This window comes from Lagenorhynchus albirostris, chromosome 9, assembly GCF_949774975.1.
Source record: "Lagenorhynchus albirostris chromosome 9, mLagAlb1.1, whole genome shotgun sequence".
Lineage (NCBI taxonomy): Eukaryota > Metazoa > Chordata > Mammalia > Artiodactyla > Delphinidae > Lagenorhynchus > Lagenorhynchus albirostris.
In genome coordinates, this window is record NC_083103.1 from 11176839 (window position 1) to 11193647 (window position 16809).

The 16809-nt window shown below is 41.3% G+C and overlaps 1 protein-coding gene across 1 annotated transcript; it reads left to right on the forward strand.

Annotated features, from left to right (window-relative positions):
- The first annotated feature begins 225 nt into the window (after window positions 1-225).
- On the forward strand, window positions 226-16561 carry LOC132525775 (glycine N-acyltransferase-like). The gene is made up of 5 exons (XM_060159087.1): window positions 226-303; window positions 3622-3729; window positions 9475-9601; window positions 11730-11901; window positions 16159-16561. Exons 1-5 carry the CDS (start codon window positions 226-228, stop codon window positions 16559-16561), a joined length of 888 nt encoding a protein of 295 aa, XP_060015070.1.
- The last annotated feature ends 248 nt before the right edge of the window (window positions 16562-16809 follow it).

Consider the following 16809-nt stretch of genomic DNA (forward strand, 5'->3'; position numbering starts at 1 on the left):
ACTTTTATGATGCCCTTCTAAACTCCTGTCCTTCATAGTAAGGCTAGAAATCTATGGTGACTATACTTTCTCCCCCTCTCCCAAAGCAGTTTTCTAGGCAAATTTATCTCACCTGTTATCTTCTAAGGTTCAGGTAAATGTGTGCCAATCTATTCCTATTGGTTCAGTATCTTCTCATTCCTGGCTGTTTCTTGGTCTTCTCTCTAGGCTAAGGTACCTGCGAAGATGCTCCACTTACAGGGTCCACAGATGCTGCAGATGCTAGAAAAATACTTAAAGAAGAGCCTCCCTGAGTCCTTAAAGGTGAGCATGGGACATTCTTAGGGAACCAAATGGTTGCGTCTTCTTGTAATAGAGGTGAGAAAGAGAATGAGCTTTTACTGAGCACCCATTCTGTGGCAGGAACTCACTCATGCTGCATCTCACATAGCACCTCTTGGCAAGGGAGGTCGATTATACTCATGTCCCAGAAGAGGAAACAGGTCTCAGTAATATGACTTGTCTGATACTTTTAAGTGGCAAAAAAAACGCTCTCTGCAGACTCAAAAACATTTCCTTGATTTCTCTTTAAAAGGTTGATCTAAGTACATACTAATTTTTAAACATTTGTGCCCAAGGCAAGGTTAACCACCATGTACCTTCTTGGAACATTTAATAGGTCAACTCCTATTTCTTTGAAATCCAAAAGATTATGCACTGTCCATGGAGAAGACCTAAAAATAATTATATACTATTCATTTTTTTATTGCAGCAATATTTGTTACAAAGTGGCTGGATTTATGCACGCTTTATTTATATTTTCATTTTTAACATTCAGAGGATTGATGAAACGAGTAAAATGCTTTTCTTTCATTTTTTATTTTTTGGCCATGCATCTTGTGGAATCTTAGTTCCCCGACCCAGGATTGAACCCAAGCCCTTGGCAGTGAAAGCGTGGAGTCCTAACCACTGGACCGCCAGGGAAGTCCCTAAACTGCTTTTTAAAAGCTCCTTTTACACCTAAAGATAGAATCTTAAGTCACATGCAACCACTGCCCAGCACCGGCACCAATGGGGACCTCGAGGTCAGAACGCCAGTGCAGTTCATTAGTGGCAATAAAAAGCACTTATAGCCCTTACCTCATCCCAGCCACTGGGCTTTATCTGTGAACTCATATAAACTTCAAAACTCCCATATAAGGAGGGTGTCACTCTTCTCCCTATGTTGTAGATGATGCATCTGACGAAGGAAACTTAAATAACTTGCCCAACTGGTTACTGTTGAGGCCAGAAATATAATCCATGTACCCAATTTCAACTCACCTGAGCCTACCTGTATGCTTTGAGCAAAATAGGTCCTCCACTTCAGATGCTGTTAAGAATGAGGAGAAACTGGATCTCTCATGTATTGTTGGTGGGAATGTGAGACGGTACAGCCACTCTTGAGAAGCAATTTGTAAGTTTCTAACTAATCTTGCAACCAGCACACAACCAGCAATTACAGTCCTGCGCATTTGCCCCAGACAAATACAAGTTTATTTTCACACAAAACTATGTACATGAATGTCTATAACAACCTTATCCATAATAGTCAAAACAACTCAGATGTCCTTCCATAGGCGAATGGCTAAATGAACGGTGGTACATCCATACTGTGGAATGCTACTAAACGACAAAGAAGAAATGACCTATTGATACCTGCCACAATCTGGACGACGCTGCAGAAAATTATGCTGAGTAAAAAAAAAAGCCAATCCCAAGGGATGACATGCTACATGAGTCCATTAATATAAAATTCTTGAAATAACAAAATTATAGAAGTGGAGAAGAGATTGATGGTTGCTGGAGGTGAAGGAGGATGTGAGCAGTGGAGGGTAATGGGTGTGACTCTAAGGAGCAATACGAGTGATGCTCGTGATGATGAAACTGTTCCACATCTTGACCGTATCAGTGTCAAAACCCTGGTTGTGGTATTCTACCGGCACAGAGACACTAGGTCTCTGCACTTTACCAAGTTCACACAGTAAGTGGCCAGGGTTTTATTCCAGGCAGGTTAACCCTTGAAGCCAAGTACTAACCATTATGCTCATCCACTGGGCATAACGCCTTGGACATTGGTCGATAAAGTTACGTATTTCAATTTCTATTATTAGTTTTGTCAAGAACATGCACCCTAATCCTACCATGGGAGTTAGGTTGATGACAGTGACATCACATTGGTTCTGTGGCTAAAAGGGCAGACTCAGCGTCCAGCCTGTCTGGGTCTGTGCCTGCCTCTTCCACCGTCAAGCTGTATGTCGACACCACATCATTTAACTTTTACATGCTTTTGTTTTCTCATACAAAAAGGGAGTAATGAGGGACTTCCCTGGTGACCCACGGTTAGGACTTGGTGCTTTCACTGCCCAGGGCCTGGGTTTGATCCCTGGTGGGGGAACTAAGATCCCACAAGGCACACAGCCAAAATAAAAAGAAGGGAGTAATGAGAGCTCTAACCTCTTGGGGTTATTGTCAGGATGAGAAGACTTTTTGTTGAACAGGTGGAACTGTGCCTTGCACACAGAGAAGATATGCAAATATTAGCCACTGTTATTACAGATCAGACCATAAATTTACAGTGGGGTGAATTGTGGATGCATCTTAGGTAAGGCTAATGCTTTGAAAGGCCTGGCATAATTTGGGGTGAGTTGAATCTATTCACTTTTCTCAATCTTAACCATTTGTAAACCATCCTTTTACTCTGGGAAAGAGAAAGGTAAGCATTCTTCTACGGGTAGACTATCTGGCTTTATTTTTATTTGCTATAAAAGGACCAAAGAGACAATTGTCCCTGACCTTTAATTACTATAGCCTCCACTTATTGGTAGGAAATGTTTACCTTTACCAGAGGATAATTTAAAAATATATGTTAAAAAGCCTTAAACATGTAGATAACTTTAGGCCCAGCAATCTCCCTTCTAAAAACCTTCCCTAAGCAAATATCAGGTACATATGCAAAGATTTCTACAAAAAGATATTCTTTGAAGGGTCATTGTTTACACTGAAAAGTTGGAAACACCTGGAGTGGAGTGTATCTGATATTTTTCATTTTTTGTGAAGTTTGTTGTGTGTGTACATGAATAGAAGGAAATTTATTAAAGATTTTATTAAATTCTACAATGGGAGAGTTCATAACTTTTATTCATAAGTTTCATTGGTCTGAATATTTTCTATATGAATCTATATATATATATATATAATTTCTTTTTTTTTGCGGTACACGGGCCTCTCACTGCTGTGGCCCCTCCCGCTGCGGAGCACAGGCTCCGGACGCGCAGGCTCAGTGGCCATGGCTCACGGGCCCAGCAGCTCCGCAGCATGTGGGATCTTCCCGGACCGGGGCACGAACCCGTGTCCCCTGCATCGGCAGGCGGACTCCCAACCACTGCGCCACCAGGGAAGCCCTATATGAATATTTTTTAAAGATATATTTATTGGGGCAAAAATTAGAACCTAAAAAACGGTCTGCAGAAATTCTCATTAGGTGCCTTCCAATCAAAAAATTTCATTATTTCATAGAAATAAACCTTGTCCTGATCAAACAAGGCACTTTGCCATCTCTTCCTAATAAGCTGACCCTCTCACTTTGTCCGGATACTGCAGGTTTATGGGACCACCTTCCACATGAACCAGGGAAACCCTTTCAAGCTACAGGCCCTGGTGGACAGGTGGCCTGATTTTAATACAGTGGTTATCCGCCCTCAGGAGCAGGTAAGGTGCCAGATGTGGAATGAATTTGCATCTATGTTCGTATTTGCTATGTGCTTACCATGCACCTGGCAATGTGGTAGACCCTGGGATTATAAAAATGAATCGAGGTGTTGGTTAACAAGTCCTTGTCCTCAAAAAGCCCACAGCTTTAATTTATCTGATAAATACACAGATAAATTACAGCGTCGTGTGAAACAGGAAGGATCAAAACACAGATAGCATCCTGCTGCTGCTTAAGACCAAACACACTTTGTCATCTCTTGCACCCACTTTGTGGGAATAGAGGCAACCAGTGGGAGGTTGTGGTAATGTAGGATTATGTAGATGGTCACATTTGTTAAAGGTATCAAAGGAGCATTTCCCAGGCTAGAATTCTGCATTGTAATAAATGAAACCCATTTTAAACCCTTAACCCAAGGGGGAAAAAATATTTCCTACCTTTTAAAAACACCAGTTTTGAAACCACACCAACTCATTCATGCTAACTCAAAACTTCTCATTGTGATACTGTCTTCCCATTGAGATGCTGCAGGGTGTTATAACCTACCGTCATCAATAAAGCAAATAAAACAGGGCAGGAAAAAGACTATATATGGTAGAGTTTGCAGGGAGAGGATCAGAAATGCTTCTTAGTAGAAATTTTACCAAAACTGGATGTTGAAGGCAAATAAGATTTTTTACATGGTGGCAGGGAAGGACTGCCCTCAAAGCAGAGGAAATAGTAGTTGCAAGGCATAAGGTCTGAAATAACAGAGTGAACTAAGGAAAACTGAGGAGAAAATGACATAGTTGGAATTGTTGTTCACATATTGTATGATAATTTTGTAATTAGTGAAATTGAATAGCTAAGACATTTCAAAAATAAAACATATAATGATATTTTAAAATATCAAGTAAAAATCTAAAATTTTAATGTAAATGTATTTTATAGAACTTATATAGAAGTGAAATTGGTAAGAAATATTATTCAAAATAACCAAATTAAATAATCTGAAAATGAAGACTTTTAATTATTGATAGAAACCTGAGCTACTTTCAAAAATACAGTCTTAAAAATAAGATTTGTCCAGCTTTACGAGCGATTATTGACATATAAGATTTTGTAAGTATAAAATGTACAATGTGTAAATTTGATACACATATATCATTAAATGATTCCCACCATAGCTTTAGCTAACACTCCATCAGGTCACATAATTACCATTTCTTTTTTTTGGTGAAAACATTCAAGATCTACTTTCTTAGAGACTTTCAAGTACAGTTGACCCTTGAACAACATGGGCTTGAACTGCACGAGTCCACTTATATGCAGATTCTTTTCAATAATTTCATGCTACAGTACGACACCATCTGAGGACGGTTGAATCTGTGGATGCAGAACAGCAGATACAAGGGCTGACTGTAAAGCTATATGTGCGGATTTTCAATTGCCTGGAGCGTTGGGGTCCATAACCCCTGCATTGTTCAAGGGTCAACTGTATATAATACAGCCTTGTTAACTATAATCCCCATACCGTATATTAGATCCTCAGAATTTATTTATCTGGTACAAACTAGAAGTTTGTACCTTTTGATATCTCTGCGTTTCCCCCACCTAGGCCTCCCCAGCCTCTAGTAACCACCATCCAACTCTCTGTATCTATGATTCAGCTTTTTAAGATTCCACACATAAAGAAGATCATACAGTATTTGTCTTCCTCTGTCTGATTTCACTTAGCATAACGCCTACAAGGTCTATCCATGTTGGCACAACTGGCAGGAGTTACTTCTTTCTTGTGGCTGACTGAAATTCCATTGTAAAGATATGCTACATTTTCTTTATCCATTCATTTTTTTCCCCATATTTTGGCTATTGTGAATAATGTTGCAATGAACATGGAGTGCAGGTATCTCTTTGAGATCCTGTTTTCATTTGCTTTGGCTATATACCCAGAATGGGATTCCTGATTCATATGACAGTTCTATTTTCAATTTTTGGAGGAATCTCCATACTGTTTACATAGTGGCTACACCAATTTACATTCCCACCAACAGTGCACAGGGCTCCCTTTTCTCCAGAGCTTCCCCAGTACTTGTTATCTCTGTCCTTTTCTTTTTTTAAAAAAATTAATTAATTTATTTGTATGTTTATTTTTGGCTGTGTTGGGTCTTCGTTTCCGTGCCAGGGCTTTCTCTAGTTGCGGCAAGCGGGGGCCACTCTTCATCGCGGTGCGCGGGCCTCTCACTATCGTGGCCTCTCTTGTTGCGGAGCACAGGCTCCAGCCGCGCAGGCTCAGTAGTTGTGACTCACGGGCCCAGTTGCTCTGCAGCATGTGGGATCCTCCCAGACCAGGGCTCGAACCCATGTCCCCCGCACCGGCAGGCAGACCCCTAACCACTGCGCCGCCAGGGAAGCCCATCTCTTGTCCTTTTGATGATAACCATTCTGGTATGTATGTGGTCTTGATTTGCATTTACCTGATAATTAGTAATGTAAAGCACTTTTTCATGTATCTGTTGGCCATTTGTATGTCAATTCTTCTGCCCATTTTTAATGGGATTGTTTGGGTTTTTTTATATTATATTGTATGAGTTTTTAAAATATGTTTTGGGTACTAACCCTTTGTCTGATATGTGATTTGAAAGTATTTTCTCCCATTTGATAGGTGTCTCTTCATTTTGTTGATTTTTTCTTTTGCTGTGCAGAAGCTTTTTAGTTTGATGTAGTCCCAATTGTTGATTTTTTGCCTTCTTTACTTGTGCTTTTGGTGTCATATCCAAAACATCATTGCTAAGACCAATGTCAAGGAGCTTTATCTCTATATTTTCTTCTAGGTTTTTAAAGTTTCAGTACTTATGTTTAAGGCTTCAGTCCATTTTGAGTTAACTTTTTGAGTGGTGTAAGATTCGTTCTTCTGCAAGTGCTTATTAAGCTTTCCCAATACCATTTATTAAAGAGACTATTCTTTCCTGATTGAGTGTTCTTGGCTCCCTTGTCAAATATTAGTTGATCATATATGTGAGAGCTTATTTCTGGGCTCTCAATTCCATTCCATTTGTCTATGTGTCTATTTTCATGCCAATACCTTACTGCTTTGATTTCTACAGCTTTGTAGTATAGTTTGAAATCAGAAAGTATGAAGCCTCCATATTTGTTCTTATTTCTCAGGATTGCTTTGTCTAGTCAATCTTTTGTGGTTCCATATAAGTTTTAGGATTTTTTTTCTATTTCTGTGAAAATGCTATTGGAATTTTGATAGAGGTTGCATTGAATCTACAGATGGCTTTGGGTAATATGATTATTTTAACAAAATTAATTCTTTCAATCCATGAAACCTTAACCAATTCATTAACCATAAATCCAAATGTATATCTTTCCATTTGTTTATGTCTTCTTCAATTTCTTTCATCAAAGTTCTGTAATAGGGCTTCCTTGGTGGCGCAGTGGTTGAGAGTCTGCCTGCCGATGCAGGGGACACGGGTTCGTGCCCCGGTCCGGGAAGATCCCACATGCCACGGAGCGGCTGGGCCCGTGAGCCATGGCCGCTGAGCCTGCGTGTCTGGAGACTGTGCTCCGCAACGGGAGAGGCCACACCAGTGAGAGGCCCGCGTACCGAAAAAAAAAAAAAAGTTCTGTAATAGCCTTCTTTTTTCTCTTGTTATCATTCTTGGCTTAAAGTCTATATTGTCTGATACAAATGTAGATATTCCTGCTCTCTTTTGGTTTCTATTTGTATGGTATGCCGTTTTCATCCCTTCACTTTGAGCCTATGTGTTTCCTTAAAGCTTAAAGTCTCATAGGCAACACAGAGTTGATCTTTTTTTTTTTTAATCCATCTAGCTACTCTATATATTTTGATTGGAGAATTGAATCAATTTACACTTAGAGTACTTATTGACAGGTAAGAACTTATTAATGCCACCTATTGTTTTCTGCTGTTTTGTAGTCCTCTTGTTCCTTTCTTCCTCTTGCAACTTTCCTTTGTGAACTGATGATTTTCTGTGGCGGTAAACTTTGATTCTTTTCTCTTATCTTTTGTAAATCTACTGTAGGTTTTTGCTTTGTGATACCATGAGGCTTATGTAAAACATATTATAAATATAGCAGTCTATTTTACTCTGATAACAATTTAACTTTGATTGCATACAAAAACTCTATCCTTTTGCTCCCTCCATTTTATGTTTTTAAATGTCACTATTTATATATTTTTTATATTGGATATCCAGTAACAAATTATTGTAGCTATAGATATTTTAATATTTTGTCCTTTAATCTTTATACTAGAGTTAAGTGGCTAAAAACCATAACATTACTATATGAGAATATTCTGAATCTGACTATATGCTTACTTTTACCAGTATGCTGTATATTTTCATATGTTTTTATGTTACTAATTAGCATCCTTTCCTTTCATTGTGAAGAACTCCTTTTGTCATTTCTTTTTTTTTTTTTTTTTTTAAGAACACTTTATTCGAGCCAAATTTGAGGATTATAACCTGGGAAGAGCATCTCAGAAAGTTCTGAGAACTGTTCCCCTTTCAGTATTTCTTATAAGGCAGGTCTTTTGGTGATGAACTTCCTCAGTTTTTGTTTGTTCGTGAAAGTTAGTGAAACATCGAAAAAAAGTTCCAATTCTTTCTTAAAAAAAAAAAAGGAAAAGCTAAAAGGAGTTCTTCAAGCTGAAAGGAAAGGATGCTAATTAGTAACAAAAACATATGAAAATATACAGCATACTGGTAAAAGTAAGCATATAGTCAGATTCAGAATACTCTCATATAGTAATATGGTTTTTAGCCACTTAACTCAAGTATAAAGATTAAAGGACAAAATATTAAAATATCTATAGCTACAATAATTTGTTAATAGATGTCCAATAAAAAAACAAATATCACAAACAAATAGTGGTAGCAAGATATTAAAAATGATATCTTGCTATCTTTTCTGAAGAACAACTTTGCTGGGTAAAATATTTTTGGTTGGCAGTTTATTTCTTTCAGCACTTTGAATATATTGCCCCTATCTTCTCATGGCTTGCAAGGTCTCTGAGAAATCTGCTGATAGCCTTTTGGGGGGTTTTGACAGTTTTATTATAATGTGTCTAAGAGAGGTTCTCTTTAAGTTGACTGTTTGGTGACCTACGAGCTTCATAAACTTGTGTATCCAAATTTCTCTCAAGATTTGGGAAGTTCTCAGCCATTATTTCTTTAAATAAACTTTCTTCCCCCTTGGAAGTTTTTTATTATTATTATTATTTTACGGTATGCGGGCCTCTCACTGTTGTGGCCTCTCCCGTTGTGGAGCACAGGCTCCGGACGCGCAGGCCCAGCGGCCATGGCTCACGGGCCCAGCCACTGCACGGCACGCAGGATCCTCCCAGACCGGGGCACGAACCCGCGTCCCCTGCATCGGCAGGCGGACTCTCAACCACTGCGCCACCAGGGAAGCCCCTTTTTCAAGCTTCTTAATGAGTTTTATGGAGGGATAGAAAAATAATTTTAAATGGATCATTTTTGCTTGGTTTGAAAATTTAAAGCAATAACTGAGTTAGGAGTAGTTTTGTTCAGGACATTTTTCATTGTTAATTGAATCAGGGAGTCCTTGACTTGATCTCATAATGTAAATAATCCTTCAATAAAATCAATACAACAAAAAAGCTAATATTTTAGTATTTAAAAGTGTCATAAGATAATGGAACCCTGAAAACGAATATGGCAATCACTAAATACAAGCATTTTGGTTGATTCTACTTTTCCCAACCCAAACAGGAGATGACAGATGACCTTGATCACTACACCAATACTTACCAAGTCTACTCCAAGGACCCTAAGAAATGTCAGGAATTCCTTGGTTTGCCAGAAGTCATCAACTGGAAGCAACATTTGCAGATTCAAAGTAAGGGAACTGGGATGTGTGCTGGCTACTGAGATCTCCCATGTCTGTATCTGTAGTGTCACTTTTCATTTTGAATTACAGCCCTACATCCTCTATATCTTTACTCCAAGTCCTAGACACTCAGCCTGCTGTCCATTCTTTCTCTCAGCTGCCACCACTACCTCCTTAGTTGTTAGTTCACAAACTTATTTGGGAGCTTCCCAAGTGAAATCTGAAACCAGCCCCCATGTACATGTATGGCAAGGAGAGGCCTAAGAAAGGGGCAAACCACTTCCCATTGGTAGGTGGCAAGTTTAATAAGCAGGGGAACTTCCAGGCTTGTTTCCTGCAGGAGACTGCAGGATGAGTATATCACCTCAGCCACCTGCCAAAATCTTAAACATTTATATAGTGGCCTTAACTGGGTTCAGTCATGTACCCAATCCAGATATCTCAACACCACATTTCAATCTCAAGGCTGTGTCCTTGGGGCAGCTTCTGGGAGCTGGGAAGGCAAGTGGGAAGCACCTTCCAACGAGGGGAGGGAGTGGGGAACCTCCAATTGCCTGGGTCCAGCTCATGAGTCAACAGGTAGCATGTCTTCTTGATGACCTCCTCCAACAATAGTGAATTAGAACTTGAAGACTGCAGTACATGGGGTTTACATAGGAAATCATGAATAACATAATTTCTTAATAGCTAAGGATTCGTGGTTTATTCCAGGATCTATTAGGGAGATTGAATATGGGAGCAGAGCTTTCCTTCTGTCTCATCTCCGTTTTATCATTGTCTTATTTACGAAGGAGGAATTTAGTAGTTAAGAATGTATTTGGGAATTCCCTGGCGGTCCAGTGGTTAGGACTCTGTGCTCTCACTGCCAGGGGCCCGGCCCAGGTTCGATCCCTGGTCGGGGAGCTAAGATTCCACAACAAAGATCTCCCAAGCTATTGTGCGGCCAGAAAAAAAAAAAAAAGTATTCTCTGGAGTCAGACTACCTAAAATTGTGACCTTGTTGGGCCTGTTAGTAGTTATGTGATCTAAGGCAAGGAACAAACTCTCTGTGGATCAGTTTCCTTATATATAAAAATAAGGATTAGGGCTTCCCTGGTGGCACAGTGGTTGAAAGTCCGCCTGCCGATGCAGGGGACACGGGTTCGTGCCCCAGTCCGGGAGGATCCCACATGCCGTGGAGCGGCTGGGCCTGTGAGCCATGGCCGCTGAGCCTGCGCGTCCGGAGCCTGTGTTCCGCAACGGGAGAGGCCACAACAGTGAGAGGCCCGCATACTGAAAAAAAAAAAAAAATGAGGATTAGAATAGTACCCAAAACATAAGCGATTTAAAGATTGAATAAGATCTTGAATGAGAAGTGCTCAGCACCATGGCTGATTTTATCAGTTAGGTTTTCAAACCATCCCCAGATAGTGACTGCAAACCACAATCATTTATTAGCTCACGATTTTGTGGGTCAGCAATTTGGACTAGACTCAGCTGGGTGATTCTTCTGCTGGTCTCTCCTAGATTCACCCATGTAGCTGCAGTCAGCTGGGGGGTTTTCAATGAGCTGGTAGGACTAAGTCAGCCATAATCTCAAGTTTGGCTGTTAACGCTGGCTTTGTCTGTGCTGGCTACTGGCTGTGCTGATCAACTGGCTTCGGCGGTGTATAGAAGTCACAGGTTCTCAAGAGCAGAGAGAAAAGGCAAACCTCCAGGCATAGTCACTTTTCAAGCTTTTTACTGATTCATATTTGCTATTTTTCTATTGGCCAAAGCAAGTTTCATGGTCAATCCCATAGTCAGTTAAGGAGAAGAAAATCAAGATAGTGAAGAGGAACAAACTCAGACCACTGTAGCAGCCATCTACTACACTGAGTGCATAAAATTTTTCAATCAATTTTGGTTATTATCTTTATACCTCATCTTCTTTGATGGTCATAACTGTACTGTGATGTATTCAGGAATTGTAGTCTTATCCCAATTTTGAATTATTTTTAAATATGAGAGTGATTTGCCATTATCCCATAGAAGTCTTTTCATGATGGGACACGAGTTTTAATAATTTGAAACCTGCAAACTTTGCAGCCGTTGGACAGCTTTTTCCTGACACTTAAAGGAACAGTGATATCTCATATAATTCATTTCCTCCATCTAGGTTCACAGTCCAGCCTGGATGATGTGATAAACAATCTTGCGGCTACTAAATTGGGCAAGGTGAAGCGAACACAGTGCTTTCTCTATATGGTCTCTGAGACAACAAAGAAATTGGCTACTTCCTTGCTGGATGCAAAAAACGTATCACCCAATGGTGATAAATACAAGTCCATGTAAGTCTGAAAGAAGTTGCTCTGGGGAATTCCCTGGTGGTCCAGTGGTTAGGACTCTGCACTTTCACTGCCTGCCGAGGGCAGAGGTTCAATCCCTCTGGTCTGGGAACTAATTAAGATCCCGCCCGCAGGCTGCGCGGTGCGGCAAAAAACAAAAACAAAACAAAACAAAAAAGGAAGAAGCCTCATATCTGTCACCACTGAATTAGCCAGCACATTCTAGGACAGTCGCAGAAAAGCACAACGAACTGGAGCGCCTTTAAACAGCAGAAATTTATTCTCACAGTTCTGGAGGCCAGAAGTGCCAAGTCCATGGGCTGGCGAGCCTCTGTTCCCTTCAAAGCCTCTAGGAGGGAATCCTTCCTTGCCTCTTCCAGATTCTGGTGGCTCTAGGCATTCCTCGGCTTGTGGCTTTGATACCAACCAGGGTTCTTGGCCTTCCCCAATCCATAGAAACTGATTAGAGGCCAGACAAGAAGCTCAGGTAAGGCTTTATTGGGGCCCCTGCTGCAGCAGTGGGGAGAGAGAACAAACCACAGGTTCCCTTGCTTGCCTGCTGGCTGAGGCAGGGGGTCGAGCTGGCTCCTTATATGGGGTGAGGGTAGGGGTGTGTCCAGGGGTCGGGCCAGAGGGGTGGCTTAGGTGTTTTGCCCACCCCTTCGGTGGTGTTGTGTGCAGGGGGCATGCGCAGTACCCAGCTTTTGCTCCCAACACCCTGTTTTTTGCTCCTGGCTCTTCAGAAGTGGGAATTGGGCGTTTTGGGTCTTTTTGTCCCTTTGTCCATAATTTGCCCCAAGTGCACATGCACACAGTTATTTTTAGTTTCTTTGTATTTTGTTGCCCGAGGAGAAGTTTGTCCAGGTGCAAGCCTTGTAGCACTGCAGCAAAGGGTTCCAGGTCCCAGCCTGTCTCAGCTTCATCTCTCTCATTTCTGAATTTGCCTTCACATGGGCTTCTCTGTGTGTGTCTGTGTCTTTTCTTCTGTCTATTATAAGGACACTTTTGATTGGATTAAAGGCCCACTAGATAATCCAGGATGACTTCATGTTGGGATCCTCAATGTACTTACACCTGCAAGGATGCTTTTTCTGAATAAGGTCACATTTTCCGGTTCCAGGTGGGCACACCTTTCGAGTGGACACACCATTCAACCCACTATACCTCTTACCTTCTCTTCCAGCTTTTGCTTTGGTCTCCTAACCATCCATTTTCTGCCAAGCAGCCAGAGTAATCTTTTTTTAAAAAAAATGCACATTAGACCATGTTCTTCCCCTGCTTAAAAGACTCGAGTACTTCCCATCTCACTTGGAAATAATTCGGAACTCCAACATGACCCTATAAGAGCCAACACCCATCTACTTTTTAGACCTCATCTCCTCTCTTGCTTACTGCCCCCAACAACACTGGTCTTCCTCCTGCCATCGATCATTGTAAGCTCAGGCTTTTTTTTTTTTAATTGTATTTTATTTTATTTTTTATACAGCAGGTTCTTATTAGTTATCTATCTTATATGTATTAGTGTATATGTCAATCCCAATCTCCCACTTCATCCCACCCCGCATCCCCCTTTCCCCCACTGCTGTCCATATGTTTGTTCTCTACATCTGTGTCTCTATTTCTGCCTTGCAAACAGGTTCATCTGTACAATTTTTCTAGATTCCACATATATGCATTAATATACGATATTTGTTTTTCTCTTTCTGACTTACTTCACTCTGTATGACAGACTCTAGGTCCATCCACCTCACTGCAAATGACTCAATTTCATTTCTTTTTATGGCTGAGTAATATTCCATTGTATATATGTGCCACAGCTTCTTTATCCATTCATCTGTTGATGGGCATTTAGGTTGCTTCCATAACCTGGCTATTGTAAATAGTGCTGCAATGAACATTGGGGTGTGTGTGTCTTTTTGAATTATGGTTTTCTCAGGGTATATGCCCAGTAGTGGGATTTCTGGGTCATATGATAATTTTATTTTTAGTTTTTTAAGGAAGCTCCATACTGTTTTCCATAGTGGCTGCATCAATTTACATTCCCACCAACAGTGCAAGAGGGTTCCCGTTTCTCCACACCCTCTCCAGCATTTGTTGTTTGTAGATTTTCTGATGATGCCATTCTAACTGGTGTGAGGTGATACCTCATTGTAGTTTTGATTTGCATTTCTCTAATATTTAGTGATGTTGAGCAGCTTTTCATGTGCCTCTTGGCCATCTGTATGTCTTCTTCGGAGAAATGTCTATTTAGGTCTTCTGCCCATTTTTTGATTGGGTTGTTTGTAAGCTCAGGCCTTTTGAGTCAGCTTTTCCCTCTGCCCCCACCCTACCCAATCCTGACACACATGACTTCTTTTGCTGTTCAGAACTGCTCAAATGTCACCTTCCAGAGAGTCCAGGCTAGACCACTCCACCTAAAATCACTTCCCAGTTATTTTCCACACATGACCCACTTTTATTTTCTTTGTAGCACTTATGATTATTTGAAATTAGGTAATTTAGTTAACGATCTTACTTACTGGATGTTTGAACTCTCCCCAACAACGTTGCAAACCCACGAGAGAGAGCAGGTACCTTCCCTGTCTTGTTCACTGATAGATCTTCCACAGCTAAAACAGTGCCTGGTATATAGTAGGTATTTAATAAATGCGTTCAGTAAATTCACTTGACAAACAAATTTTTCCAATAAAGAGAATTTCAACAAATAATATATTTTCCCCCATTGATGTCCAGTCTAACACTGAATAGAACTGAACCCTGATGGTGGAGATTTGAGCTAAAGGTGCCCAGTCCCATGGCCTTCCGTCTGTACTCCTGGGAGAGTTTTATTCACTTTGTATCAAAGAATCTCTCTGGATCCCCTTGTCTGCACTGTAGGATAAACAGGATGGGAGATATTATCCCCATTTTCCTGACAGAAAACAGACTCAGATGATGAAATAGCTTGTTCAGGTCACATGGATGGTTAAGGGCATAGTGGGCTTGAGTCTAGATCTCCTAGTTTCACCTTGTGGGCTCTTTCCAGGACACCTCCCAAAGCCCCTTTACAGCCTGCAGATGCCATCAGATTCAGTGTTCTGTGCCTTGGGGGCTGCCTGCACTTCATGTCACTGCCCCTTTCTGGACTTCAGCCTCCCCACTTGTTCAACATGGTAGCCAAGGACCTCCGGACATCAACATTTTAAGCTCTGGCTTCACTGCTTGCTAGCATGTGCTTTGGGGCACTTGTTTATATCTCTGCAACGTTTTCCTTCTGTGTAAAATAAGGATAAGAACACCCGCCGTATCTAGGTTGGAAAGTTGCAGCAGAGGCCAAATGAAATAATTGTAGCTAATTTCTGTAGAGGATTTATTATCTGCCAGGTGCTTGTTCTAAGCCCCTACATCCATTGACTCATTTAAGCCTCACAATGATTCTATAAAGGAGGTGTGATTATCATCCTTATTTATTAGATGAAGAAATAGAGGAAGTGGGAAATGAAGTAATCAGCCCCAAATCACCCAAGGAGTCAGATTATGAATCCAGACAGCCTGGCTACAGAGCACTTATGCTTAAATATGCTCCTATTCCCCTCTCAGAACAATGGGGGTAGGGGACAAATAAAATACTCCACAATACATGTGATATTGTTACCGAGCCAAACTTGGGTCCACTTGCAGTAAAGCCAATCTACTGACACCAGGTTGTGGTGAAGGAAAGTACAGCATTTATTGCAGGGCACCAAGCAAGGAGAATGGGCAGCTCATGCTCAAAGGACTCGAACTCCCCAATGGCTTTCAGGGAAGGGGTTTTAAAGTCAGTGTGAGGGAGGTTGCTGCAGGGTTGTGGTCAGCTTGTGCACAACTCTTGGATTGGTTGGCATCAAGGTGAAGTTTCAAGCATCATCAACCTCCTGGTTTCAACCAGTCTAGGGTCTATGTTCTTGAGGTGAGCAGTTTTCATCTGGTGGGGATATGCTTCCTATAAAAACAACTTAGAAATGTGTGTCAGGCCCTTATCAATATCTTGCAGAGAACTGTGAGTTCAGTGATTCTGCCATGTGGCAGATTTATAGTCTAAATTGTTACCAGTTTCTCAGCCCAACAGCTCTTCTGTTTCTAGATCTTCACATTTTCTAATCATTAACTCTGTTAGCCTTTTGACACTCAAGGGAGGCCTGGGAGACTAAAGCAAAAGGTTTTTATTTCAAAGCACAGGGATAAACAGGCTTGTATACAGTTTCAATATTATGAGCTATTCTTTCCCCTTGTTCCCAATAGCCATCAAAAGGTGTTGAAACTCTCATCCCTGGATCCTACCCACGCTGCCTTGGTGAATAAATTCTGGCATTTTGGTGGCAATGAGAGGAGCCAGCGGTTCATCGAGCGCTGTATCCGGACCTTCCCCACCTTCTGCCTGCTGGGGCCTGAGGGGACCCCTGTATCCTGGGCCCTAATGGACCAGACAGGAGAGCTGCGGATGGCAGGCACCATACCTGAGTACCGGGCCCAGGGCCTCATCACCTACCTCATCTATGTCCAGGTTCAGGCTCTAGACAAACTTGGCTTCCCCATGTATTCCCATGTAGATAGGGCCAATCACATCATGCAAAAACTGAACTTCAAGCTGCAGAATATCTCTGTGTCCAGTGACTGGAACCAGTGGAACTTTGTGCCTCTGTGAAGCAGACCTGAACACAAGACAGTGTTAAATGGACGGGGCATGTGGCTGGAGGAGCTGATGGGTGATGGAGAGAGGAGAGAGGGAATAAAATGTAATCAATGGTAATGAAGGGTCCTGAGCTCTGAGGAAGCAGTGATGGGTAGTGAACAGGATAGCCTCAGTCTCTGTGCTCAAATACCTCCCAGGATTCCCTTAGTTTCCTCAGTAGGAAACAGGCCAGGCACCCCAGCTGTCTGGCTGGTACAGCT